Here is a 26,730-nt window from a genome sequence, read left to right as displayed (position 1 = left end):
TTTCTTTGCTTATTTTCGTACCCCATTTAAATAATATCAAAACATAAATATTAAAAATATATAAACATATTAATTACATATTTTAATGAATTTGATTCAATTGATTTTAGTAATCCTCATAAATATAATTTACAAAAGAAATTAAGAAATAATAGAGAAATAATACATGTTATATTAACAATAAATTGATTAATTCACAAAGAGTTAGTAAGGAGATTAAAAGCACTGAAATCTTTAAATATAAATGGTTTATAACCCATTGTGATAGATGACGTCAGCAGTCACAATTTATAGTAAATAATTAATAGTAAAAATACTATTTATTATTATACTTGATATGAGGTTATTACTTATTGTCCCAAATATTTATAGGTGTTTCACGTATGAAAACGGGATTTCATTCGTAATGAACACCTTGAGTGGAACATGTCCAAAGAATAGTTAAATAAACTATTAAGAATAATACTATACTAATATTTAATGACCCTACCATCTAGATATGGTCATTAGATCAAACAATGTACGGAACTCCAAATAGATGTACTCGAGATGTATCAGAAGAAGAAACCGAAATAGTCGATAGACCCATCTCACTCAAAGATGTTGTTCAGCTTATTAATGACATTTCAGTAGTTGCTGAAAATTGTAATATATTAGCACGGGGATCAGAATTATCACTTGGGGAATATCCCCTCATTTCAATGAAACTAATTTTAGAAGGACATATTAAATCCATAGATGAGATAGATGAAAGTATTAAAATATTCAAGAAGAACAATGTTCTTCTTATTAATAAAATAAAAGAAAGTATTAGAAGAGAAAACAGAGAGAAGAGAATCGATGAAGCGGAGAAGAAAAAGAAAGAAGAAGAGACAAAACCAGAGAGGAGAAAAACCAGACCTCTCTAGTTTAATTTAATTTAATTAATTTTAAAATTTTGTTATTTATTTTTGTTATTCAAAATTTTAAAAAAGAAAATAATTTGTTATTTAAACAATAAGCAATAAGCAATAATAAAATAAAATAAAAAGGAATAAAAAACATTCAATTAAAGTGCTCAATATCAGGAATATATCTGCCTGAATAAAGTGTATTGAGTAAGAATAAAAGAGGACCACAATCCATAATGGTGGAATAAATATCCACCATTATGTAGTCGAGCCATTTATTCATTTAGTCCGAGTACTTTAAATGGTACTTATGATCCCAAACTCGGAACCAATAAATTAAACCATATAATACTATTTCAGTATTATTATCATTGGCTCGACTGAGTTGGGACTTTACTTCCCTGGCAATAGCCGAGAGTAGTACAGAAAGACGTGTCCTTCTAAAAGTACCACTAAAAGACATTGAATGCTAAAATATTATTGCTGTTTAAATAACAAATTAAATGGCTGATATGAGGTAGTGTATGAGGTAATGATTGACTTTTATACTATACTTATAATAAAAATATAATATAATAAAAATAGAAAATGTCTGTTTTGTCTCTCCATCTGTCTGAATGCCTGTTTCATCTAAATATTTAAACTGTTTAAGAAATAAGAATACCATACCAGACAATGGATACAGAAGATAAAATTGAAGCCACAAAAATCGAAAATATAAATATAGTCTCTTTAAAAGACTATTTTATCGCATTGGATGAATTAGAAGACATCTGCGATGATCTCGTCGAATGCTACAAGAAGGAGGAGAAATATTATTTAGAAGAAGATAAATTTAATATGATATTAGAAGAGGAGAGTGAATTAGTCGAAGCTCTATTTGAAATGTCTTCTGATATTAAAAAGGAATTTAAAGATATTTTGGATGCCTTTAGAATAAGAGCAACAGAAAGGCAAAGAATAAGAAGAGTTGCAATTTCAAGGGAATTATCCAAGAAGCCAAGAGCTCCAAAAGAAAATTAAAATTAATTTAATTCTTTTTAATATTATTTTGTTTATTAAATAAAAAATAAAAAAATAAAAAATAGTAAATTAATTATTATTCCAAATCATTAACGAAATGGAAATTTTCAAGTAATTCTAATAAACCTCCTAGTTTATTAAATCGTTGATCCTTAGTGCAAGAATCGACGAAACCTGTAAGGTAATAAAATAAAACATCACTATAATTATAGTGTGTCTCCTCGAATCTCCTCATAAAATAGAGGATAGAATAGATTAGACACTTGGTGTCCAAATCCAAACTATCACTCTCGAGGAGACCTTTACAGGTTTCGTCGATGTCTTGCACAATGCTAGACAAGAGAGGGAACATCGAATAAAATAAAAAGTATTCCAGTTTAAATAACACATGAAACGTGTAAACAACACGACAAACAGACACTTAAAGAGGAATTTCTAAATTAATTGAATTAAATTTTTATTATTCCTTATAGTTTAAAAATCATTTTCTACCTCATACATTACCTCATACATACAATAAACAGACAAAATAGAAAATTCCGAATGATATAAATAGTTCAACTCGTTACTATCAAATCATCCAACTACATGACAGAGTCACAGAAAAGGTATTACGAATTTAAAGCCATGCACGGCTTTATTACAATAAACATGACACCAAACACCAAAACTCCAAATAAAGAATTCCTGAAAAACGCGATTGAACAGTGGTGCTCAACAAAAAACAAGCGAGCCCATATAAAATATTTAGCCATCGGAAAAACAACACAAGGAAATAATAAACATGCTCATGCATTCTTCGAGCTCGAAGAAGTAGCCCACGTCAGAAAAAAGCCTTTTATCCAAATTAATAACGAAAGACACTTCTTACACTTTGAAAAAATAACCGAAAACAAAAACTACGATGGATCTTTCAATGCTATTATAGAATATCTGAAGAGACAAGGAGAAAAACATCCCAATGAAGGAGCGGTATTTGAAGAAATAGGAAAGATGGATAAGAATAAAGGGAGATTGGGAGATATAGACATAGGAAAAGCACTCCGAATGCCAGACCTAGAAGAAGCGCATGCCTATTTAAAAAACATAAGTTTAAAGGGATATATGAATAACGTAGCCAAGTTTGATACTGTATGGGCTCAAGAGCACAGTCGAGATAACTATGAGAGAATAAAAATCAAACTTATGCCTTGGAAGGAAGATAACCCAGTCGTAAAAAACAGCTGTGTCTGGTTAAATTCCGCTTTAAGTGGTAAAACGAAAAGAGTGAAAACTTTAGTAATCGTGAGTAATACGAAAATGGGGAAAACAGAATTCATAAACGATTTACTAAAAAATTTAAGAGTAGATGAATTCCGAGGCAGATTTATGATGGATGGTCATAATGAAAGCTTAAAATATGACATCAGATTATTTGACGATGCTAACCTTAATGACATCATTTGGCCAGAATTTAAATCGCTTATAAGTACGAGAGGTGAACAGATAACCATCAATGTGAAATACTCACATGCTAGAGTTACTTCCATACCAACTGTTTTAGTCTTAAATCCTGGAAGTTGGAACGCTCTTCAACGAACAGCCAAAGAGTTCGAAGACTTCGATTGGTTGGAGAAAAACACAGTAGTACTCCAAACTAATGAGAAATTATATATTGAACCACCACCTAAGGAAGAATCAGTACAAGATAAAAGTAAATATGATGGATTAGATCCAAAACTAGTTGAAATGCTATTGGAGAATGAAGTTGAAGAAGATGTTAGTTTAGATGATATGGGAGATGATACAATTGATGATTTAAATGATATAATAGAAGAATTAGAAGAAGAAAGTATGCCTCCTCCTGTAGCACTTGAAGAACCAAAGCCAGTAGAAGAAAACAGAGAGAAAAGAAAATCTTTAATATTATCTCTGTTAAAAGAGAATGATACAGCAATAATACCACCCAAAGAACCAGATGTTGAATTAACTCAACAAGCTAGAGAATTAGCAAGTAGGTGGTCAGGTGGAAATTTTAATTAACTCTTTTTTGGTTTATCTTTTATTTTTATTTTAATAATGAGTTATTGGTATAGACCAAATGTATTAAAACGAAAATGGGGAAGTTATGGAAATATTCATAACAATCAATACTATGATAATTATAATGATTATTCATTTAACAATGGAATGAATACTACTTATGATCCAGATAATGGAGAAGATGAATATTTTGAAGAAGATGATGTAGATTTACATCCAGATAGTTATGAAGCTAATAATTACTTTGATCCAGACAATGAACCAGAAAGAGTAAATAAACCAGACTTGATTAATGAAGATTATAGTAAGACAGAAGAATCAATATTTGATGATCCAGATTATGAAGAATATAATAAAGAAATGAATGTTAATGAAGACTCAATTAAAGAAGGAGAAGAAGAGAATAACAATGATAATGATAACAGTACAAATATATATGAAATAGTAAATCCAAATAAACCAGAAGAAATACTTACATATGATGATAATACACTCAGAATATTAGAAGATATAATTGATATTAATGATCCAGAACAATTAGGAAATAAATTAGCTATAATTCAACAAGAAATAATAGAAAACAATAATAAATTAGAACAAGAGAATGATAATGTGGAAGATACTACTATACCATTAATATTAACAAATGAAAATAATGATATAATACTAGCAGATAATGTAGAAGAAGATAAAATACCACAACTACTTGAAAAAATAAAAGATAAACCAATGGAAGAAGAAATAGAAATACATAAAGATGAAAAAGAACCAGATAGAAATATTATACCACCTAGACCACCAAGAGAGAATAGAAATACTATCAAACAATGGATAGATAAAAATAGAGATAATTCCAAAAGAAAACATCATTTAGAAGATACCATTGAATATCAAGAAAAGAGAGATTTCGAACGAGGAATACATTTAGAAGAATTACAACAGTTCTTACCATTAGAAGAAAAACAAGAAAGAGAAGAAGCAATAAATGAAACAAAAATAGAACATCCACAAAATGAAGCATTGAACGAAAAAGAAGAAGTTCAAAATAATGAAATAATGAATAATTCATTACCAAATGAAAAAATAGAAGAGAAAAGAGATGAGAAAGAAGAAAAAAGAATCAAAAAACCAGTTATTGTCAAAAAAGAACGAAAACTCAAAGAAGTTAAGAAGTTTGATTCTAAATTTAATTATAAAGAACTCTTCACTGACGTTAAAAACAGAAAACGTGAAGTTGATGAATTAGAAAAAAGATATAGATTACTTACTAAAGACGCATTACACAATTATAAACCAACACAAAAGAAAGAAGAAAATGATTCCAAAAATATTCTACCAGAACAAATTAAACCAATAATAGAACAAGAAGAAGAAAAATTAAGAGTTGAAGACATTCCAAAAGAGTTGACAATACAAGATCAACAAAAATATTGGAATAACTTTAAACATAATGACGAAAACGTTGATGTAAATGAAGAAGAAGAAATAGAAGAAGATATAGAAGAAGTAGAAGAACCAGAAATAGAATATGAGTACGAGTATGAGTTTTGATAATGTACTCCGAAAAGAGATAAATTGAATATTTAAACTATTTATTTTGAACTGTTTAATCATTCATACATGACAACCATAAAAGACTTAATAGCTGACCACGCTATGGGTAAATTTGTATCTATGGATGCAGATGAACTCATAGACACAATGGTCAAGCTAATAAATTCAGTGGAAGAATACACCAAGGAAGAAGAATTAAAAGGATTAAAAAAGCCATATTGGAGCTTGGTGTATAGAATAGCCAGAAAGAAAGGCTTAATGTGGGATAAACCACAGATTAAAAAAGTAAAGACACCAGAAGTACCAAAGAAAGAATACAAAACTAAATTTGTATTAAAAGATAAAAAGAAAGAAGAAGAAAGTAAACCAAAGAAAGAAGATAATTAATTATTTATTATAATATTTAATGTTTCCTTTGATTGTTTTAAAATGATTAATTTTATCATCATCAGGTGATACTCTAAGTAATACCTTTTCATAATCAGTACGATCATCACTTGTTCCCCATCGTTCTAATTGATTATAAACATTCTTCATCATTTCATATTTCTCTTTCCCACTTTCTATTTTATTAAAATGAGGTTGTTTATGTAAATATTGATGCAATCCTTTTCTCTCAAAATCACCTGTTTTAAAGATGGTACCTTTATTATCACTTCTATTTGTTCTTGCACCAATATGAATTTTATGATAATAATCTTTGGATGAATGAGTAGTAATAGCTTCTGGTACTAGAATATCTTGCAACTTTTCATATCTTCTTACTACATTTGGTTCAAATGCAACATCTTCAATTCTCTTCCATAATTCAGGTGGTACTACTCTTCTAATATATGCTTGATTATTATTCAATTGTTCTAAATCTTCATCTACATCATTAATCATTTTTCTCTTTCTATGTGTTTGCATTTCATCTAATGTTTCTTTTCTATTTGGTCGAGGTTGAGTATAATATACTCCTTGATTATTATTCTGTAATCTACCACTCATATACATGGAAGTATTAAATGGTTTATATTTTGTTTGATTACTTCTTGGTATTCCATCATAATTAAATCGTATTGAACCATATGAACCAAATCTTCTTTTATGGAGATTTAATCGTTGTTTTCTCTTCTTAACCAAACACATTAAAATAAAAAGTTAATTAGGAATTAAAGTTTTTACTACTTCTAATACTTCTTCTACTGCATTCATAACATTCCCTTGTCTTCTACTTTCAAAAAATGCAAAGAAACAACTCGCTATTAATAATATACATGATAATAGAAGCATGACTATTTTACGGATAATATTCCATGTACTTTCTTTAAACACTTCTTCGGTACATTTAGACGAGTGATTAGAATCACTGGAGTCTGCACTCATATTATGAATTAATCAGTTCATCTTTATATTCAAATGATCCGTTCTAGAAATAACTGTCCTAATAATACACATGAAGTAGAATTTGTTTTTAATACCCCAATTGAAGTTAAATTAAATAAAGGAATGGGAGTATATACAACTTCTCTTTTTGATTTACTCTTCAATAACACTAATTACAAATCATTCTGTAATTGTTTTAAAAGAGTTAAAATATTTAAAGCATTAATTAGTCTCTCAATAGGTGAAATAAATGTAGAAGAAATAGGATTAAATTTTCCTATTGTTAGTACTACATGGTTTCCAACATATATTCGTTCCAATATTGATCAAGACACTGCAGATGACAAAGATATAAATAAAGTAATTAATATGATTAATTCAAGTACTCACTTACAACAACAAGTCTATTATCCAGGTGGAGCATTTCAAATTAATACAATTATTAAAGCTATGACATTACAAGAACAAAACTATTATGGACCTACTAGAGTAAAAAGATATTGGAAATTTGATAATACTGAACTTCAACCATTTACAAATGAAAATGTAAGTATTCCTTTTTATCCATGGTACTTCATAGGAGTAGAAACACCAAATAGCAATGATAATAAAAGTATTAAATTCAATTGTCAATGGTATATCACTGTTCATTTTGATAGATATATTTGCACTCCAATAGAAGAAGAACAAACAATGAATTTACTTGATTTAAATGTCAATTTAACTAATGAAGAAATCAAATAAAGAGAGACACTCACATATCAAGCAGAAAATAATTCAGCATATGAAAAAGTAACTATAACATTTCCAGAAAAAGAAGAATCTACATTTATTTTAATTATAAAAGATAAACAATTATATTAATTAACTCATTTTTATCATTCATGTCTATCATTAACAAGACAACAAAACAAGAAACTTTAATAAGAAAAGATGAAATAAATAAAAATACATTCAAAGTAACAGTAAATACAGATGATATAACTATCGAAACAACTACAAATGGAATAACAACATTCACCAGTGAAAATTATATTAACAGTATTCAATTAATCACTCAAGTACCTGAACCAAAAATCCAAACAAAAGCAGTTACTATTACTGAAAATGGTTCATACACTATCAGTCCGGATGATAACCTTGATGCACTTGATCATGTTTATGTCACTGCAAATGTACCACAATATAAAATAGATTCTATATCAGTATATCAAAACAATACTTATACATTAGCAACAGTAGCACCAGAAATAATAAATATTACAGAAGACACTGATATTACAGACTTAATACCAGCAGATGGAAATTTACATAAAGTAGTAACTACCTCAACTAGTAATAAATACATAAAAATTACAAAAAAAGAAAATTGTCAATTTATATTATTTAGACTTACTAAAAGTGATGGCTTATTTATATATGAAATGGAAATAGAAAAAACCTTTATTATATACAATTATTTAATATATTATATATTGAAATTAAATACAGAAAGTCCAAATACTGGTCTTATTCGTTTTTGTAAAGGAACAACTATAGAAGAAGCAATTAAACTAATTTCTTATGATTCAGAAAATATTGGTTCTGAAAAAAGTAATGCAAACTTTAAAATGTCATTGAACTCATCTCTACTTTCAGAAAACTTCCCAATAAAATAATTCAATTAATTTAAGCACTAATAAGTTTTTGGTTATCATTTGAAAACAATCCAGTAACAAATGTTTTACTAACAAGTACAACTGGATTCAATACTCCATTTCCAACTGTTCCAGCAGCAACTGGTAATGCACCTGAAGCAATAGTAACTGCAACATCTTCAACTGTTCCACTATAAGCATATAAAAGAGATCCAACTACATCAGTTGATGAACCAGTAGTACTTTTAACATTAATTTTAACTTCTGAATTAGCACCAGTAGAAGTATCAGGTAAGTTAATTCCATAAATATCAAATACATTACTTGCAATAACATAAGTATCAGCATCAGTTGAAATAGTAACAGTATGTGCATTAGTATTAGCATTACCAAATAAATAAGCAGAAATATTATATCCTTTTACTCCAGCACCAAGAGTACCAGCAGTAGCAAATACAACTAAACGTACTCTCATAACACTTGTACCACCTGCATTAATAGTTAAATTTTGATTACTTTGAGATGGAACTACTCCAGTAAATTTATCATAATTCAAATCTATAGCATTAACTTGTGAAATTCCTGCATTATAAAATATATTATTCAAATACATCTTAAATGAATCAACTGTCCATGTATTAGATGAACTTGATAGTTGTCCACCTGTTGTTTGTACCATTGATGTATAAATTGGATTATCTGTAGTAACAACTCCTCCATTGTTAGTTGTAGTCATACTAACAGGAATCATTGCATTATTTGTACCTGATGCAACTGTACCAGCATTAGTATTAGCATAACCAAGTGAATTAGCAGCAGGTGTTGGAATAACACCAAGTGTACTTTTTCTCAATTCTCTAAGTGAAACAACCCATGACCATGTTAAATTAAATACAAGTGTTTGACATGTAGCTGTTTGATTTCCTAAAAGAACAGAAAGTAAGAAATCAGGATTCCATGCTGCATATAAAGTAGATTCAGTTAATACTTCAGCAGTCTTTACTGTTGGAAGATAAATACTCTTCTCTTGTAATGAAGATGCAACAAGTCTTCTTGTAATACCCCATCTAGCTCCTGGATAATATGCTCTACTTACTGCACTTGAATATGAACTCACTTGATAAGGACCTGGTACTATTGGTACATTACTTAATACACCTTGTCCTTCTTGTGTTACTTGACTTGCTACTGCTTTATCTATACCATTTCTATCCCATGCAGTGATAACATTAGGAAATGTCATTGCAGCTTGACCAAATGTATTGTAAACAATTTCAGCTGACACTGACACTCCATCTATTTTAAATTGATCATACATTCCAGCATAATGTTGGAAGAATTCCATGCCGCAAAGCAATTTAGTAACATTCATTACAGTTGTAGCACCATTAGTATTTGCTGGAATAGCTAATTGTACTGTTTCAGTAGCATTCAACACTACTTGAGTTGAATCTCTTTGTTGAAAAGCAGCTTTTAAATTCCCTGCCATAGTACTTCTTAAATTTCTTCTAGTTGAAGTTGGTCTAGTAGCCGTGGCTCTTCTTGTACGTCTCATTTATTTCAATAACTCAGTTGAATCTAAATTCGAGTTTAAATAGCTGAAGCTTATTTGATACATAATATATGATGGATAATGATATCCTGTATTAAAATGATGTATAGACCCGTAAGAAATTAAATAATCGTTTTAGTCGTAATCATAAGGTGAAGAGGATCACAGTAACGTAGTGAATGGGATGACTGAACCTGATTATGATTAAAAAAGATTTTTAATGCTAAAAGGGTCGTAAACTCCCATTATCAATACATACACTCACAATATCATTAATCCATCATCATTAAATTGTGACTGACAGTTGACGTGGCATTTTGTATAATAATTATTGTACCACAATATTATACTAGTCACAATCGTGCGAAGGGCAATATCGTGCTACGCACGATTGTGGTTAGTATAATATTGTGACTACAATAAATATATATATAATTGCCACGTCAGCTGCATGTCACAATGAGTTATAAACCATTTATATTTAAAGATTTCAGTGCTTTTAATCTCCTTACTAACTCTTTGTGAATTAATCAATTTATTGTTAATATAACATGTATTATTTCTCTATTATTTCTTAATTTCTTTTGTAAATTATATTTATGAGGATTACTAAAATCAATTGAATCAAATTCATTAAAATATGTAATTAATATGTTTATATATTTTTAATATTTATGTTTTGATATTATTTAAATGGGGTACGAAAATAAGCAAAGAAATAATGCATCTAAATAATTTACAAAAAAGAAAAAAGATGCAAAATAATTTGCATCCATAGAATATTCCATTTATTATATTTTGCTCCTAAATAAAAATAAAAAAATAAAAAATATGATAAATACAGGAATTGTAAATATTTATGTTTATATTTTATAATCATTTGTATTCATTTTGTATGAAATATTAATGAAATAGATTATTTGATTATTCATATTTATTTTTATTATTTTTATTCTTTTCTTTATATGTTATTTATCTATCGTATTTTTATATTTATTTCTCTGTTTATATTATGTATATCATTGTATTCTTCTTATTATCTATATATTATATTATTCTTATTTTATTATTTTTTATGTTTATATTATTTAGATTTTCTTATTGTTATTCTTTTCTATTTAGTTGTATTTGTTTATTCATCTTATTCATCTTTATCATTTTTATGTTATTATCATTTTATATTTATTCTCTTTTGATTTATATTAATATTAATTTTATCTTTTATACTTTGATTTTATTATTATATCATTTTTTAGCATTTCTCGTTTTATTTATCATTTATTCTTATTATTCTTTTGTTTTTCTATATTCAATCTATGTTATATATTCATATCATTTTCATTTATATTTTATCACTTATTATATGTTATAATAACATAACACATATGATTGAATATATAATAAACATCATAATGAAATTATACATATAAATAATAAACATAAAAAAGAGTAAAATATTTTTCATTAATAAAATATTGTTAATCATTTTACACAATTAAATTAGACACTTATTATTGAATATTTCTAATTTTTACATTAAAAATACACTTTTTATTTCTTCTTTTATTATCTATTCTATTTTATTACTCTTTATCTTCTTCTACTTTTTCTTAGTTTCATAATTTTATTTTTCATCACCTTCTACTTCTTATTTCTTTTTATTCTTTTATATCTTTCTCTTCTTTTTCCATTATTTGCTTTTTTCGTTGCCCTTTTTAAGAAATAATCAATTAGTTTAAGTAGCATGAACCAGTAGTTTCATTATAATCATAACTTACTATACTGAGAACATTAGAGAAAGTGAAATCACCTAAGATTCTTTGAAGACCAAATGGCATATTATTTAATAGGATCTGTAGATAATCATTATATTCAATAGAAACAATAGGATGATTAATAGTAAGTGAGGAGTAAGCATTTTCTCCAAATAAGAAGAATGAGTCATTAAGATTAAATGATAAACTACTTTCTAAAGGAACTTGAATTTGACTCTCACTTGTATTACAATACATAATAACATCATATTTTGTTTTCTTATCATTAATTAGAAATAAGAATCCTATTCCATAAATCTTTTCATTAGTATTAGTATTATCATCATTATCATCATTAGATAATTTAACATTAAATCTTAGGTCATAATTAGCCTTTGTTCTAAATAATTCAGTCTTTAAACTAGTCATATCAACATTGATTTAAGATGTGTTACTATTCTCTACTATTGCTGTAGCACTTTTCATATTAGTAGGATCAAATTGAAGAATCTGGTCCACTTTATAGACAGTGATATTTCCAGCATAATCATTTATATCAAAGTTCTTTGCTGTAGGTTTTGGAGTAAGTCCAATTCTTCTTGTGGATGCTAGTGTACGTCTTGATCTCATAATTTTTCTTAGTTTTAGTGAAAAAGAAATAAAAGACAAAGAATAGATTAATTAGATTCTAGTACTATCAATGAATATCTTATATGAGACTGAAGATACATAACATGATAGTTAAATAACCAAGTATCATTTCAGCATTATTCTCAACATGGTTATAGTTATAGTCATAATCTAAATTTAATCCTGGTAATTCATTTTTTGAAGGATCAATATAAAATACATTCTGAGGATATGTTAAACAAACATTTAAGTCGGTAGTGAAATTACTAACAATGTCTAAACAAGATGAATCGGAGTATTCCCTACCTTGGATTGTATTCTTTACTATTGTAAAATTCCACCATCTTCCATTCAGAGGAAAACAGAATTTCTTTTTATTAAGAATATATTGTAAGTTTTTACATCCTTGATCATAATAGAGATAAATAAGAAAATAAGAGTCTCTGATTTCATCAACAGTAGAATAGTTAATTTGAAGAGTACGGTTTTCAATTGGATTAATTGCATTTTTACAGTTTTCCATAGTACTGTAATAAGTAAAATTCATATGTGTATTGTTGTTATAAAAGAAATAAGCAGCATAATCAGTAAAACCAATACGACTACAAGATCAACTTTTTCTTTGTACTTTATTGGAGTATTCATTGATGAATGAGAAATAAGAAGTCAAAATAACCACGTTGTGACTTGCTCAAAGGGTTATGGTGTGACTACCTGATGGTTTTTTCTTTTCATTTTTTTTCTTTATATATAATTTTGAAAAATTAAAAAAATTAATAAAAAATAATGAAAAGTGTTTTGTGACACGTTGTAACTTCTAAAATGTGTTATATAAAAGATTTATATTATTTATAAATAGAATAAAAGAAATGTTATCAAATGTTATTTATACTATTCTCTTCATTTTGTTATTTTTGTTATTCTATGTTTTTTTTTTGGAAAATCAGTTTTGAAATGTAAATTTAACAAATTCTTTTCATTTTGGAATTCTCTCTTTTCTTATGTTATCTGCATTCATGTTAATATCTCTTCTAAATACTCTGAACTCATATTATCTTCTTTCTCACTTTCATTTTCTCTTCCTGACTTCTTTCTTTTGTATGAAATCTGTCTTTTTCACTATATTTCTAACTATTACATCTTCTCCTTTGAAATTTTCTTTGAATTTCTTGATGTTGTTATCAATCACTTTGTTTATGTCTTTATCCTCCATCACTCCTTTCTTCATCCTTCCTCTTTTGTATTCTACTTCTTTCTATATCACTTCTTCTCCTTTCATTTCTTCTAAAATCTCTTCTAATTACTCCGAATTTATCTCTTCTTCATCTTTTCCTTTACTCATTTCCTCTTTTTAACTTCTTCTTATTTTCTTCATTCTATTTTCTTTTTAAATCCTTATTCAATTAGTATGGCTTTCTTGTATAGGCAATTGTAATCTCTGCTCTAATAAATGCTTGATAGTTCAAAATTAACTTTCCTCCTACTGGCGTATCTACATACTTGTTATCTTCACTTGGTTCTGGTTTATGTTGCATCTTTCCTTTACAATTATATTTCTCTTCAACTCCTTCTTTCTTCTTTCTTCTCTATTACTGAAAGCATAGTACTTGTATTGTCATTCTTTCTTGAAATGTACTTTGTTTGAAGTCTTCTTTTCTAATAGACATTGCTATATGTCCTAATTGTAACACTACATTGGATTCTTTATTAATGACTCATCTATTCCTGTTCCTCTACTGATTACTTCTTTATTTACAGTTTGTATCTTATCATCAGTGTTAATTACTGTCTTGTAGATATTCTTACTCTTGAAATTGGAGCGAATTGTAGAATTAGACTTTGCTGATAAATATATTCCTGTAAAGATTAATTCATTCATTTTTGTTGCATCTCCTTCGTTATATGTATTTCCTGCGAATGCTTGGACATACATTGGATAGTCTCCTGATATATACCACTCAATACTTTGATTTACAATCATACTATTTTGATAATATGAATTAATTGTTATATTGATGTCTTTAATTTGAAACATCTCTGGGTTGATTTTGTCCCAATCTGTTCCTTGTCCTAATATTAATGGGACTATAACCATCTCTCTATCATCTTCTGAATCTGCTACATTACATTCAATTCTAACTGAATATGTTTGGCATACAGTTCCCTCTGATAAATTCTTTGGATTCATTTTTCTTTCTGAATTATATAGTTATTCTCAATCTCTTAAATATCTCAAATCTCTTATTTTTATCTCTCATTTCAATTTGATAGATGTTCATTTATTAGTTAGATCCCATATTCTTCTATTCTTATCAATGGGTTTCTATCTACTCTCCTAAGTAAAGTCATTCCTAAGGTTTTAAACGTCATTACTTATGCTGGTCAAGGAATAGTCCAAGGAATCCAGAAAAACAGTTTTGATTGTTACAGACTCCAATTAGATGACTATCCTATTCACAATGCTGATTTCCATCATTTAGATGGTCCTATAGATGAAAATGAAGTTGGGAAGAACAAGTCTTACAACAACATGTTGGTGCTAATAAAGAACAAGTTGCAGGTGGATTAATTGCTGCTAGAGAAATGTCCAATGGTGTCTTATACAGTGTACTCACTAATTGTAAAGCTGAAACTCTCACATTAGAAGCCAATTTATCTTTCTATTATTCTAGGACCAGTAAATCATGGAGTGAAAAAGATGGTGTTCCTGTTATTGGTGCTGATGACTATTGTTATACTCATCTCATTCATAAATTGTTCAGAAATTATGACAAACTAAAACAATATGATGCATTTGTATTGAATTTAATTATTGTTCAATCAACACAATTACCAACAAGTATCACCGGAACTACCATTTCATTCTATCAATTAAGTAAAGACACGAGAAAGTTGAAGAATGCAATTATTAAAAGTGCAGAGAATCATCAGTTTACAATAGAATATATTATGTAATTAAAAATGTCAATCCTGGTCGATTCAGAATTACTAAAGAAGGATTTGAACCAGAAGATTTCACAATTGAACCAAATAAACATATTCTTACAGAATTCTTAAATAAGTATGACAACACTGATAAAGACACTAATGGAGCATTTTTGTCATATGGGACAGTATGTTTTGTAAAAGAGAAACTTTGCGAGAATGATGATGGTATTCAATTCAATGTTAAAATGCAATTCATTGGATTTAGACAACAAAGTCTTGATGACATTGATGATGATAGAATTACAATAGGATTTACAACAACAAATTATCTTCCAAAGAAATTCTTAAAGAAGAAAAATCTCAATTAATAGGATTAAACTAATTGAATTTGAATTCATTAATCAATTAAAGAATGGTTCTAATTAATGATTAAAACCATGAATGAATTAATGTAGATGAATTGACATTCACATATTTTTCATCACCTATTTGTTTATTTAACCAATTAACTACATACTCTTGAGTATAATCAAATGGACTCTTTTCTAATTCAGTCATTTTTTGTATTGCCCATCAATATCCTTTGTTTTCTTGTTTCATTTGTTAACTTCTTTGTTCTTTATGTGATATACTAAAGACTGTAATATTTGATTTCAATATACATATTATCTTCATTATAATGATAGTCAAGTGTTGGATTTTTAATTATTCTATCTATATGAAAATGCATGATTCATCAGGTTGAAAGAAACCTCCTGAATGACAACATTCAAAAAACGTTGTCACATGTTTTACATTATTATTAAATAGTAAATGTGTGATTTGTGTGTCTCGAATATATGACTTCTCATTCAACTTGATTGCTTCTTCATCTTCATAACTAATTCAACGTATATTAAAATACATATAGATAGACTTCTATTTTCTCTCTATTCACTAAATACATTTGAATTAAATTCATTACACTACTACTAATGTCAGTGTCTTTTGATTTGTCTATTTTTGTGAAGATAATGTTTTGTGTATATGGACAATTGTGTTTACTTGCTCATTGTTTATACCAGTAAATCTGTTGTTTTAGACTTTTGTTAATTTCTCCAATATGACGATCTATTATTCCAATAAATTGTATGAACTAATATTACTAGTTCTTATGGATTTTAGACAACTAACTAGATACACTTATAGACGAAATCATTCATTGTATAAATGTAAACAAACAAAGGCATTTTTGTCAAGTATCAAGAATGACATTCTTAAATGTAACTTCCATACTAAGATGAAGCTGGTCAAATTGAATGAAAAGAAAACCATGTATCTGACAGACGAACATCCAAATTACTTAATAAGTTCAGTCACTGGAAGTTCACTCCAACTCTTTCCAACTCAATCAAGTAATATTCTATCATTTATTCATAAAGGGACAGCTAATGTTCAATTAGGCAAAGAATTGAAATTTAGATTTGGACACTATAAGAATTCTAAGAGTTATTATCAAGACTCAACCAGTTACAAACGTGTTTGTAGGAAATCAGAATCTCATTCAAACAGTAAATTGTTTCTATTCGATGAATAATTCAATTGAAACACCAAGTGCTCAATACCAAATTCAACCAACGTATGACAAAGGACTTCAAAATTACAAACAGAAATCCACATTTAATAATAATGAATCATTTACATTAGTGATAGAGAAACCACATACAATAAGTACAGACTCTCCAATAGTCCATTCATATAAAACTACATGGTCATTAAGTGAACAAACAATCTTTGCATTGAATGATGATGGATGACAAAGTCAAAGATCTAATGAACAAGAAGATTAATATAATGAATAAGAATATGAGTATCTTCATGATAAATTATGAATCATCAATAGTTCAATATATAGTGCTAGTGTATCCTAGCAACGAAAAAAAAAAACAAATAACAGAAAAATGAAGTTAAGAAGAAAGCAGAAGTAGATAATGAAAGTAGAAAATAGAAGAAGATAAAGAGTAATAAAATAGAATAGATAATAAAAGAAGAAAAAAGAAGAAATAAATTGTGTATTTTTTATTGTAAAAAATAGAAATATTCAATAAAAGTGTCTAATATAATTATGTAAAATAATTAATATTGTTTTATTGATGAAAATTATTTTATTCTTTCTATGTTTATTATTTATATGTATAATTTCATTATGATGTTTATTATATATTCAATCATATGTGTTATGTTATTATAACATATAATAAGTGATAAAATATAAATGAATATGTGATATAGAATATAAAACAAAAGAATAATAAGAATAAATGATAAATAAAATGAGAAATGATAATCAATGATATAATAATAAAATCAAAGTATAAAAGATAAAAATAATATAAAACAAATCAGAGTAAATATAAATGATAAGAATATAAATATGATAAATATGAATATTCAATATAAGAAAGTACATATAAATAAAAATGAATAGAAACAATTAAATATGATTCATCAAATAATATATTTCATTAATATTTAATATCAATTGAATACAAGTTATTATAAAATATAAACATAAATATTTACAATTCCTGTATTTATCATATTTTTTTATTTTTTATTTTTTTATGAGCAAAATATAATAAGTGGAAAAATCTAATGATGCAAAATATTTTGCATCTTTTTTTCATTTTTGTAATTTATTTAGATTCATTATTTCTTTGCTTATTTTCGTTCCCTTTTTATTTCTTCTTTTTGAGTTTAATTTGTTGTTAATTCTTTTTAATATGTTCTACTTGCTCTTATTGTGTATTTAAACAAATGATAGAAGAAGCAAAAGGATTAAATATTAATAAAGGATTAATGTGTTTAATTGATTTAATTCAACACAAAGAAAATTGGATTCCTTCAGAATGTATCAAATATGGAATGTATCGTGATTTTACAACAAATCGAGTAGAAGGTTTCTTTGGACATTTAAAAAAAATAATTAATCATAATAATCTTCCTTTATATTTATTAACAGACAATATTTATGCACTTGCAAATACAATGTTTAGTAATATAATTAGGATTGATCTTCCTGATGAAATTATAGATAAAAATGTTCCTCATTTTAATTTATTGACTGAATTTTCAAAGAAAGTCTTAAAATCTCAATACAACATATTAAATAATAATGTAATATGTGATGACACTCATTATTGTATTAGTTGTCAAATAAGAAATGTTAATCCTAAAGTAGCATAGCCTTGTTATCATTTGATGAAAGAAAGAAAAACTATGTCATTAAAATATCTTATTAATTATGATGACCTTCCATCAGTTGCTTTTAAATCAAAAGAAATTAAAGTAAATTGGACTGATAAATCAATTTCTAATATTGATTTACCAAATACTTATACTTTGATAGCAAATGTAATTGTAAATAAAATAAAACATAATACAAATGTACATCCAAGGAATAAAGTTGATATTAGGAAAAGAACTTCAAAAGAAGTATTTTTTAATGAAATCGCACCATTTCAATTGAAGAATGGTGGTTTTTATACTCAAAGAATCAAAGAAATTTTGTAGTAAGAAAATAGATACAAAATAAATGTATCTTCTTGCATACTTAAACTTTGCAGAACTTTTTTGAAGAATATACCGCTCTAACATAATGGTGAAAATTATTTTGCAACTTTATTTAATATAGAATAACTTATTTTAAATGTCTTTAAATATTTTCCTATTTTAATTGTTTGTTTTTAATGATTATTATATTTCTTCTTTATTTTCTTGTTTTAATATGATTATAACTTTATATTCTTATGATTATTTTCAATTGTACTATCATCAATTACAAACAATTCATTTTCATTGTTAATAAACTTATTATCATTTATACTTCTATTCTATCAACTATTACTACTATCTTTATTTCTATTCTTTTATTATCATTGATATCCATTCATTTGAAATATTAATCATTGGTAATCTTATAGTATTAAGTATGTTGTTTTCTAACAAAATACAATATCATAATCAGAATATAACTAGTGGGTTCAAGGTTTGGATAATTTTAATGTTTTATGTGGTATCTGTGAAATATTATTTGTGTTTGATAATTATTAGTAAAAATCACATACGATTGATTTACTTATGATTATGATTTTCTTCATGTTGAGAAGTGGATGTCTCAATTTATTCAACATGTTTTATTTCATTTGAAATGTTGTGTCTTCAAACATGTTCTGCATAATTTGTTCTTCATTTAAGTTGTTCTTTGACTTTTAATTTGAATTGAATGAGCATTAAATTTCTTCATTCTTTATAATGTTATTATAAGAAGAATATACAAATAATACTGTGTTTATGCCTCTCTCTTTTATCTTCACATCAATTTAAACATTCCCTTTTCTTGTTATCACACCTTGTATTCACATCATTTCTATCATTATTAAATATATCATGTCATATTAATTAATAACACTCTCATCATACTAATTAATTATTAATCATAGGAAATATTCATATTTATTAACAAATAAGAATCCTTATTAATTAATGCTTCTTATTAGTTTTTAATGGATAATCAACAATAATAAATAATAACCAATTTGTCTTGAATGGTAAATTATCTCACAAAACAACATCATAACTAGAAATTAAGTGTTGATTAAAGCTTATACGTATTATGGTTGTATGCTACCTCTGATGTGTCATTTTCGATTCTTATTTGAAATTTATTAAAAAATAAAAATAAAATGAAACTAACAATTTATATTAAACTACAAACTTATTCAGCAAATTCTCTCTTACTAAGTTTTTCAAAGTGTTCACAGACTGGTTGGAAGATCTTCTTCACATCCATTGAAACACTTTTTATTTGTTTTTATCATTTTCTTTAAAGTGTTCAGCATTCTCATCCTTTCTTTTCTAAAAGTTCAATTCATTTTCTCAAAACCAACGTATCAAAATGTATTTGATGTATTCATTTTGTTGATTTTTCATTCTTATCATCACAATTTCAACTCTTATTTTTCTCTTATTTTCTTCAATAAATATTTCTGAGTCAAGAATAGACTTACTCATCTTTCCTGATTTAGTGCCTTTAAAACAAATAAACTTATGGTAATTCAATTTATTTATTTGATTTGTCTAATTTTATCATTATATTCACGTGCAATATTGTTACATTTTCTCGAATTAACTCCGACTCGTTGAATATCAGTACATGCATACAACTTTATAAATGTTGACTAATTGATAACTTATCTGAATTTCTTAGTTCACTGGTTCAAATCTAACAAATCAAATTTTTGTTAAACAAGTTAATTATGAATAACAAAAATAATTTTGTACTATATTTAGGCACTTATATAATTTATGTGTATGATTGATAATTCACTTAAATGTTGTGATGAAATTATTTCTTTAATGTTGGATTATTCTTTCATTGGTTAAGATTTATCATTTCTTACAAATAAACATTTTCCTTTTATTATTATTCATATATATGAATTTTTGTGTTTCTTTTTCTTCATGAATCATACCTTACTATCATATTTCTACATTCATTGCTAGAATTTGTTCCATTTAGTGAATCATTTTGATTTATTCATTTTACTTTATCTATTTCTATTTTATCATACTCTTCTTTACTTTTACTCTTGTCTCTTTCACTTCTTTCATTTTTCATTGAACATTGCTTTTTGTTGATTTCTTCAACTTTAAATATCTTTTCATATGTTTGTCTTTGAACAGTCTAAACATTAATTCATCATCAAAATCAAATTTTTTACTAATGTTATAAGACTTTCTTATAACTAATTTCTGTGTTATAATTAATTTAAGACACTTTCATCATTTAATTTTATTTTAAATATATATTTTAGATTATCAGAAGGCAATAAATTTTATATGACATATAAATGTTTAATATTTCATTAGATTGTGATAGATGTGTTTTCTTTAATAATTCAATGTTATTTTCACTTGGAATGTATTATATAATGAAACAACATATACTTTCTGTATAAATCTAATCCTCTCATTGACATTACTCACGTAAATTTCATACTATTTTCTAAATTTCAAAATAAATACAATCATTTCTTTTGATTTTTCTTTGAATGAACGTAGTGATTTATGGTTAATAAAGATAAAATAACAAGTAATTCATTTTGAATAATACTGAAAATGAAAAATTGATTATAGATAAAGTAGACAATTTGTCAACAAATCATTTTGTTATGGAGACTAATGGAAATGGATTTTCCAACCACTTATTAGACTGTATTAATGAGAATTTTTGTACTGTTAAATCCAAACAGACATGTAATAATTATAAATAGCATATTTTGAAATGAATTGATTCTTCTCATAAAAAGATTCTTTTTATCTACTTTTTGAAATAAAAACAATAAAAATAAAGAAAAACAAATAAAATTTTGATATATCGAGATGCAAAATTAATCGGAGCAAAATAATTTGCAACTAATTTTAATGCACCTCCAACAAGAAAATTCAAATCAGAAAGAAAAATGGCAACGAAAAAAGGCAAATAATTGAAAAAGAAGAGAATGAATGATATAAAAGAATAAAAGTAGAAAATAGTAAATCAAAAAGAAATAATAAAATATGAAAAACATGATGAAATATATTTTTTAATGCAGAAAATATAAATATCAAATAAAAGTGTATGTTTTAATTATTTAAAATAATTGGTATTGTTTTATTGATGAAAAATATATTATTCTTTTTGTATTTTATTTAGATATATTATTTCTTTGATTATTTTTCTTCCAGAAATATATTATATAGATGGTAAAACAATATAAAAAGAATTAGAGAATAAACAAAGTATATAATAATAAAATGAAAGAAATAAATGAAAGAATGTGTTTAGAAATAAACAAAATATAAAATAACAAGAAGAATAAAATAAAGAATATAAAACAAACAAAATATAAAGTTGTAATAAAGCAATAATAGTAATAGAAATTTTTAATATATCACAAAGAATAAGTAGAAAAGAATAACAGAAAAGAAGAAGATAACCAAAAGAAAATTCAATAAAAGAATAAAATATACAAACAGACATATCAAAATATAATGTAATATTTAATTCAATTGATATAGATTCAAAAAGAAATTAAATAAATGATGAAATAATACAGAAAAAGAATGAATAAATAAAGAGAACAATAAATATAAATTAATTATTATTTAATTCATATTTAAATAAATTTTAATTGGATAATGAATTAAATTAATTGAATATAGTTTATTTTCTATTTAAATATTATTATTCATTTTATTTATTTTTTATATTATTTTTATTATCTTTTTATATTATTTTTCTATGGTACAATTTGACAATAGTGTGATACATCATATAATGCCTACGGTCGAAATTTGACCATTTGTTATATATAACATTTATTTCATATTTTATTTATAGAATATTCTATTTTTAGATAATCACAATTGTTGTTTTAAATATCATTTATTTTTATTACCTCATAACTAATAATTATTGGTCTCATATCTCTTAATTTCACCTCCAAATTCAACTCTAATCTTTTAAAGTTCGCCTCTACTATTTAATTAAAGTATATTTTTAATCAATCTCAAAATGTTTATTAATCATTAGTGAATCAAACTTATCATACTATGACTAGTGTAAATTCATTCGAAGAGAATTTAATTAAATATGAAAATGAAATGTGTCAGAATGATCCTATTGAACGATTCATGTATGTACAAAATGAATTAAAAGAATTTAATGAAGAGAATTTAATAAATATTACACCTGACAATATTTCATTATCAAACAAATTCATTAAATTCATTAAATTAAATGAAAATTATACTTCGCTTAAAAAACCAATAAAAGAAGCATCATCTATATTTACGGTGAATCGTTCTTATTATTTGAGACGCAATCCACTTAAAAGATATCCTAAATATGCCTGCGTGTCTTTAAATTCTCACTTTATCAAACTATTTAATAAAATAAATAATGTTATTGAAGATTTTAAATCACTAAAGAAAAACTTTCTGAAAATTTTGATTTTCATTATACTAATACCTCTTATATAGAACATATAATTTCTAAAGTCTCTGAATTTATATCCAATTTAAAATTACTTAAAAAAAGTGTATTGACAAAGATTAGTATTAGTGTAATCATGACAATGGGGTTGTGTGTTAAAAAAATCAAATTGAATGAAGATTTTTGGATGAGACATTCATTAATTGCATTATTCTCTTGGTACGTTATTATATTATTGGATGAACAAAACCCCACACATATTGAGAATTTAAGAATTATAACACCATTCATTTCAAAATGGAATGAAGCAGAAATTAAATCTAAACAGGAAAAAATATCCGAAGACGATATTAATGAGGATATTGATATTGAAGAAGATGATGATTCAAATGACTACATAAACATAAAATACATTAATAACAACAATGATGATGAATTAGAAGAATTTTATGATGAATCAAGTGAAAAGAAATCCAATAAAGAAGTTGAAGACAAGATGGAATTTGATTGGAATAATACAGATTCAAACGAGGATATAAACATAGAATACATTAATAACAATAATGAGGAGGAATTAGAAGAAAATGATGATGAGGATGATGAAATGGAATTTGAAGAGCCTGATGATGAAGAGTTTGAAGATCCATCGTCAATTCATAGAATAACTGAGGGAGTGAACAATCATTGGAGTTTCAATTTCCAAGAAGACCATTCATCTCTTAAAGATTTGAATGGTTTTAATTTTTAAACTAATTTATTAGTTTTTTCTTTATTTAATTAATTTTTAAGACATTTTAAAGAAAGATAAAATAAATTTAATTTAAATGCATTTTAATAAATATTAATAATAAAATGAAAGTTTCAAATAATCAATTAATTTTTATTATCCCATGGTGCTAATGTATTTATTATCCATACAATTTTCCAATATGCATGTTTTATTAATCTTTTCTGATGTTCTTCATGAATTGATGGGATTAAATTTCCAATTTGTTTTTGTAATTTGATTGCTTCTTCTAATGATGGTTGATCTATTTCATAAGCAGCAAGTGTAATAAGAATATCTTTTAAAGTAGTCATGTTTCAAATGAATAATGAGTTTCAAATGACGTATATATGATGATAAAACAAGGGCCCTAAATGATGAATATAATACAGAATAGAAAGGATAATAATAAGAATAATACAACATAATATTTAAAGGAAAAGAAAACATGAAATAACAAACAAGAATAACATGAGCAATACACAACAAAACATTTTTGAAACACAACCAAATGAAAATAATGAATTACCACCAGTATTAATAAGAGCAACTAATCCAACAATAGAAGAAGCAGCACCTAAGAAAACAAGAAATCAAAAAGATAAGATGAATCAGTATATTAAAAGACAACTAAATGATAATTTGAATGATCTTATGGAAGATATTATTTCCGAGAATAAACGATTAAGAAAAGAAATAGAGAAGATAAGAAATATGTATAATCAAGAAATGAAAACAAATGAAGAAATACGAAATGGACTATTAGAACAAAGACTAGAAGTTTTTCAAACAAACTATTAAATAATTGAATCTTTATAAATTTAGTTTATGGAATTTGATAATTTTGAAGATGATAATACAAATGAATATAGAGAAGAATATGAAGAATATGAAGATGATGATATTGGAGAAGAAGAAATAGATAAAGAAATTAAAGAAAGATTAAGTAATATTAAAGGAGAGAATCAAATTAAAAAAGTTCATCGACAAATCTTCTTTTATTATAATAGTTTTAATATTATTATTGGGAAACAAGGAGCAGGGAAAACAACATTTATAATGAAAGAATTAGCAAAACTCAATAAAATAGAACATCAATATGAAGCGATTATTTATGTATCACAAAATGCAGGAGAAGATGAAACATTTAATCAACTTAAAGGACTTATTAAAACACCAATATATGGAATGAATTATGAAAAATTTATGCCAGCATTAATGCAATATTATAAACAACCACAAGAAAAACATTTAATAATTATATTAGAAGATGCATCATTTGCATTAATGAAAGAAGACAAAACATGGGGAGAAATTATTACAAGATTAAGACATTTGAAAACAACAATTATTGTGAATTTACATATATGGAAGGCATTAAATGCATCATTTAAAACACAAATTGCAACTATTATAATATTTAAAGGATATTCTAAAGAGAATTTTGGATATATTTATAGACAAACAGCAGGATCAGCTACAAATTCTGTTGCATATTATTTATATCAAAGTATAAATCAAAATGAAGTATTAAAAATAGATAATTTAACAGGAGATTTAAGAATTATAAAAAGATAAATGAATTATTATTTTTTATTCATATACTCATGATCTTTAGCATATAAATAATCAATTAAATATTTTGTTAATCCCTTTTCATCATCTATATCTGGTTTAAGTTTTCCACCTGACCATGTAATATTTTGTTTAGATACAGAAAATTTCCCATTTCTTCCATTTTCATATCTTTTATCAACACAACATACCCATATTGAACTTACACAATCAGGAATTACTTTTGCTTTTATTAAATGAGCTAAAGCACTTGCTCCTTCTTTTCCACCAAATAATGAATGTTGAATAATTTGATTTTTAGTCATACCTAGAATAAAGAATGAATGAAATGAAAATTTTCTTTCTGTTTTTTCATATTTTGATGATTTTTGTTTTCTTTTTCCTACATTTAATGATTTACTAAATCCATTATTATTTGAAATATCATCACGTAACCCAGCAAGATGCATATATTGTTTTCTTCCAACTTCTTTAGCTTGTTTATATTCATTTTCAATATTAAATTCTTTACTCCCACCTTTTGATTTAGCATTTTTAATAATGGTTGATCGTTGAATTGATAAAATTAAATTATCACATAATATCATTATTGGATTATTAACATAATTATCTCCATTATCAATTAAATAAAACATTCCTTTAAGATCCCAATTCATTATTGGTCTGTTTAACACTGATGAAATATAACTCGTAAACATTTGTATATATTGTGTAATAGAATATTGAATAGAATTATAAATATTTTTGAAGTTAGTATTAAGAATTTGAACTAATTTTTGTAGTCTTTTATTCATTCCATTATCATCATTACCAAGCATTGTAATTAGATAATTTTTAACTTGAGATGAAATAGAATCATGTTTAAAATCTTGTATTGAATCTGGAATAGGAACATAAATTAATTGATTATTGATATACCAACTATTAGGTATGTTATTTATACTTTGCATAAGATGTTCTAAATATGGTCTAGTTTTAGTATATTTCATTGAGTTTAAATAACCAATAGTATCA

General features: G+C 25.7%; 16 protein-coding genes and 1 pseudogene across 16 annotated transcripts, besides 5 other annotated features; 11 read left to right on the top strand and 6 right to left on the bottom strand.

Moving 5' to 3' along the window:
• Nucleotides 1-32: 32 nt before the first annotated feature.
• Nucleotides 33-127: a repeat region.
• Nucleotides 119-170: a repeat region.
• A 348-nt stretch (nt 171-518) lies between these two features.
• EHI_020990 (uncharacterized protein) lies at nt 519-908 on the top strand (the record flags this gene model as incomplete). Its single annotated transcript, XM_001913958.1, has 1 exon — nt 519-908. One exon carries the CDS (start codon nt 519-521, stop codon nt 906-908), a length of 390 nt encoding a protein of 129 aa, XP_001913993.1.
• A 657-nt stretch (nt 909-1,565) lies between these two features.
• Nucleotides 1,566-1,913, top strand: EHI_020980 (uncharacterized protein; the record flags this gene model as incomplete). Its single annotated transcript, XM_649719.1, has 1 exon — nt 1,566-1,913. The coding sequence occupies one exon, from the start codon at nt 1,566-1,568 to the stop codon at nt 1,911-1,913; it is 348 nt and encodes a 115-aa protein (XP_654811.1).
• Nucleotides 1,914-2,906: 993 nt separating this feature from the next.
• EHI_020970 (uncharacterized protein) lies at nt 2,907-3,935 on the top strand (the record flags this gene model as incomplete). The annotated part of the gene is made up of 1 exon (XM_001913957.1): nt 2,907-3,935. One exon carries the CDS (start codon nt 2,907-2,909, stop codon nt 3,933-3,935), a length of 1,029 nt encoding a protein of 342 aa, XP_001913992.1.
• A 36-nt stretch (nt 3,936-3,971) lies between these two features.
• EHI_020960 (uncharacterized protein) lies at nt 3,972-5,486 on the top strand (the record flags this gene model as incomplete). Its single annotated transcript, XM_649721.1, has 1 exon — nt 3,972-5,486. The coding sequence occupies one exon, from the start codon at nt 3,972-3,974 to the stop codon at nt 5,484-5,486; it is 1,515 nt and encodes a 504-aa protein (XP_654813.1).
• Nucleotides 5,487-5,876: 390 nt separating this feature from the next.
• On the bottom strand, nt 5,877-6,620 carry EHI_020950 (uncharacterized protein; the record flags this gene model as incomplete). The annotated part of the gene is made up of 1 exon (XM_001913956.1): nt 5,877-6,620. The coding sequence occupies one exon, from the start codon at nt 6,618-6,620 to the stop codon at nt 5,877-5,879; it is 744 nt and encodes a 247-aa protein (XP_001913991.1).
• Nucleotides 6,621-6,890: 270 nt separating this feature from the next.
• Nucleotides 6,891-7,601, top strand: EHI_020940 (uncharacterized protein; the record flags this gene model as incomplete). The annotated part of the gene is made up of 1 exon (XM_649723.1): nt 6,891-7,601. One exon carries the CDS (start codon nt 6,891-6,893, stop codon nt 7,599-7,601), a length of 711 nt encoding a protein of 236 aa, XP_654815.1.
• A 140-nt stretch (nt 7,602-7,741) lies between these two features.
• EHI_020930 (uncharacterized protein) lies at nt 7,742-8,515 on the top strand (the record flags this gene model as incomplete). The annotated part of the gene is made up of 1 exon (XM_649724.1): nt 7,742-8,515. One exon carries the CDS (start codon nt 7,742-7,744, stop codon nt 8,513-8,515), a length of 774 nt encoding a protein of 257 aa, XP_654816.1.
• Nucleotides 8,516-8,525: 10 nt separating this feature from the next.
• Nucleotides 8,526-10,049, bottom strand: EHI_020920 (uncharacterized protein; the record flags this gene model as incomplete). Its single annotated transcript, XM_649725.1, has 1 exon — nt 8,526-10,049. One exon carries the CDS (start codon nt 10,047-10,049, stop codon nt 8,526-8,528), a length of 1,524 nt encoding a protein of 507 aa, XP_654817.1.
• Nucleotides 10,050-10,595: 546 nt separating this feature from the next.
• Nucleotides 10,596-10,647: a repeat region.
• Nucleotides 10,639-10,733: a repeat region.
• A 1,043-nt stretch (nt 10,734-11,776) lies between these two features.
• EHI_020910 lies at nt 11,777-12,430 on the bottom strand (annotated as a pseudogene).
• A 79-nt stretch (nt 12,431-12,509) lies between these two features.
• On the bottom strand, nt 12,510-12,977 carry EHI_020900 (uncharacterized protein; the record flags this gene model as incomplete). The annotated part of the gene is made up of 1 exon (XM_001913955.1): nt 12,510-12,977. One exon carries the CDS (start codon nt 12,975-12,977, stop codon nt 12,510-12,512), a length of 468 nt encoding a protein of 155 aa, XP_001913990.1.
• A 1,143-nt stretch (nt 12,978-14,120) lies between these two features.
• On the bottom strand, nt 14,121-14,618 carry EHI_020890 (uncharacterized protein; the record flags this gene model as incomplete). Its single annotated transcript, XM_643712.2, has 1 exon — nt 14,121-14,618. One exon carries the CDS (start codon nt 14,616-14,618, stop codon nt 14,121-14,123), a length of 498 nt encoding a protein of 165 aa, XP_648804.2.
• Nucleotides 14,619-15,013: 395 nt separating this feature from the next.
• EHI_020880 (uncharacterized protein) lies at nt 15,014-15,726 on the top strand (the record flags this gene model as incomplete). Its single annotated transcript, XM_001913954.1, has 2 exons — nt 15,014-15,321; nt 15,372-15,726. The coding sequence occupies 2 exons, from the start codon at nt 15,014-15,016 to the stop codon at nt 15,724-15,726; spliced, it is 663 nt and encodes a 220-aa protein (XP_001913989.1).
• A 2,428-nt stretch (nt 15,727-18,154) lies between these two features.
• On the top strand, nt 18,155-18,583 carry EHI_020870 (uncharacterized protein; the record flags this gene model as incomplete). Its single annotated transcript, XM_643710.1, has 1 exon — nt 18,155-18,583. The coding sequence occupies one exon, from the start codon at nt 18,155-18,157 to the stop codon at nt 18,581-18,583; it is 429 nt and encodes a 142-aa protein (XP_648802.1).
• Nucleotides 18,584-18,598: 15 nt separating this feature from the next.
• EHI_020860 (uncharacterized protein) lies at nt 18,599-18,910 on the top strand (the record flags this gene model as incomplete). Its single annotated transcript, XM_643711.1, has 1 exon — nt 18,599-18,910. The coding sequence occupies one exon, from the start codon at nt 18,599-18,601 to the stop codon at nt 18,908-18,910; it is 312 nt and encodes a 103-aa protein (XP_648803.1).
• Nucleotides 18,911-19,451: 541 nt separating this feature from the next.
• Nucleotides 19,452-19,805: a repeat region.
• A 3,706-nt stretch (nt 19,806-23,511) lies between these two features.
• Nucleotides 23,512-24,123, top strand: EHI_020850 (uncharacterized protein; the record flags this gene model as incomplete). Its single annotated transcript, XM_643704.2, has 1 exon — nt 23,512-24,123. One exon carries the CDS (start codon nt 23,512-23,514, stop codon nt 24,121-24,123), a length of 612 nt encoding a protein of 203 aa, XP_648796.2.
• A 489-nt stretch (nt 24,124-24,612) lies between these two features.
• On the top strand, nt 24,613-25,719 carry EHI_020840 (uncharacterized protein; the record flags this gene model as incomplete). The annotated part of the gene is made up of 2 exons (XM_001913953.1): nt 24,613-24,921; nt 24,967-25,719. 2 exons carry the CDS (start codon nt 24,613-24,615, stop codon nt 25,717-25,719), a joined length of 1,062 nt encoding a protein of 353 aa, XP_001913988.1.
• Nucleotides 25,720-25,727: 8 nt separating this feature from the next.
• On the bottom strand, nt 25,728-26,705 carry EHI_020830 (uncharacterized protein; the record flags this gene model as incomplete). Its single annotated transcript, XM_001913952.1, has 1 exon — nt 25,728-26,705. One exon carries the CDS (start codon nt 26,703-26,705, stop codon nt 25,728-25,730), a length of 978 nt encoding a protein of 325 aa, XP_001913987.1.
• Between the last annotated feature and the right edge of the window lie 25 nt (nt 26,706-26,730).

The sequence above is a fragment of the Entamoeba histolytica genome, genomic scaffold (genome assembly GCF_000208925.1).
Source record: "Entamoeba histolytica HM-1:IMSS scf_1104750516593 genomic scaffold, whole genome shotgun sequence".
NCBI classification, from domain to species: Eukaryota; Evosea; order Mastigamoebida; family Endamoebidae; genus Entamoeba; species Entamoeba histolytica.
Note: the sequence above shows the minus strand (reverse complement) of the source record. Positions and strands in the feature narration are given on the sequence as shown.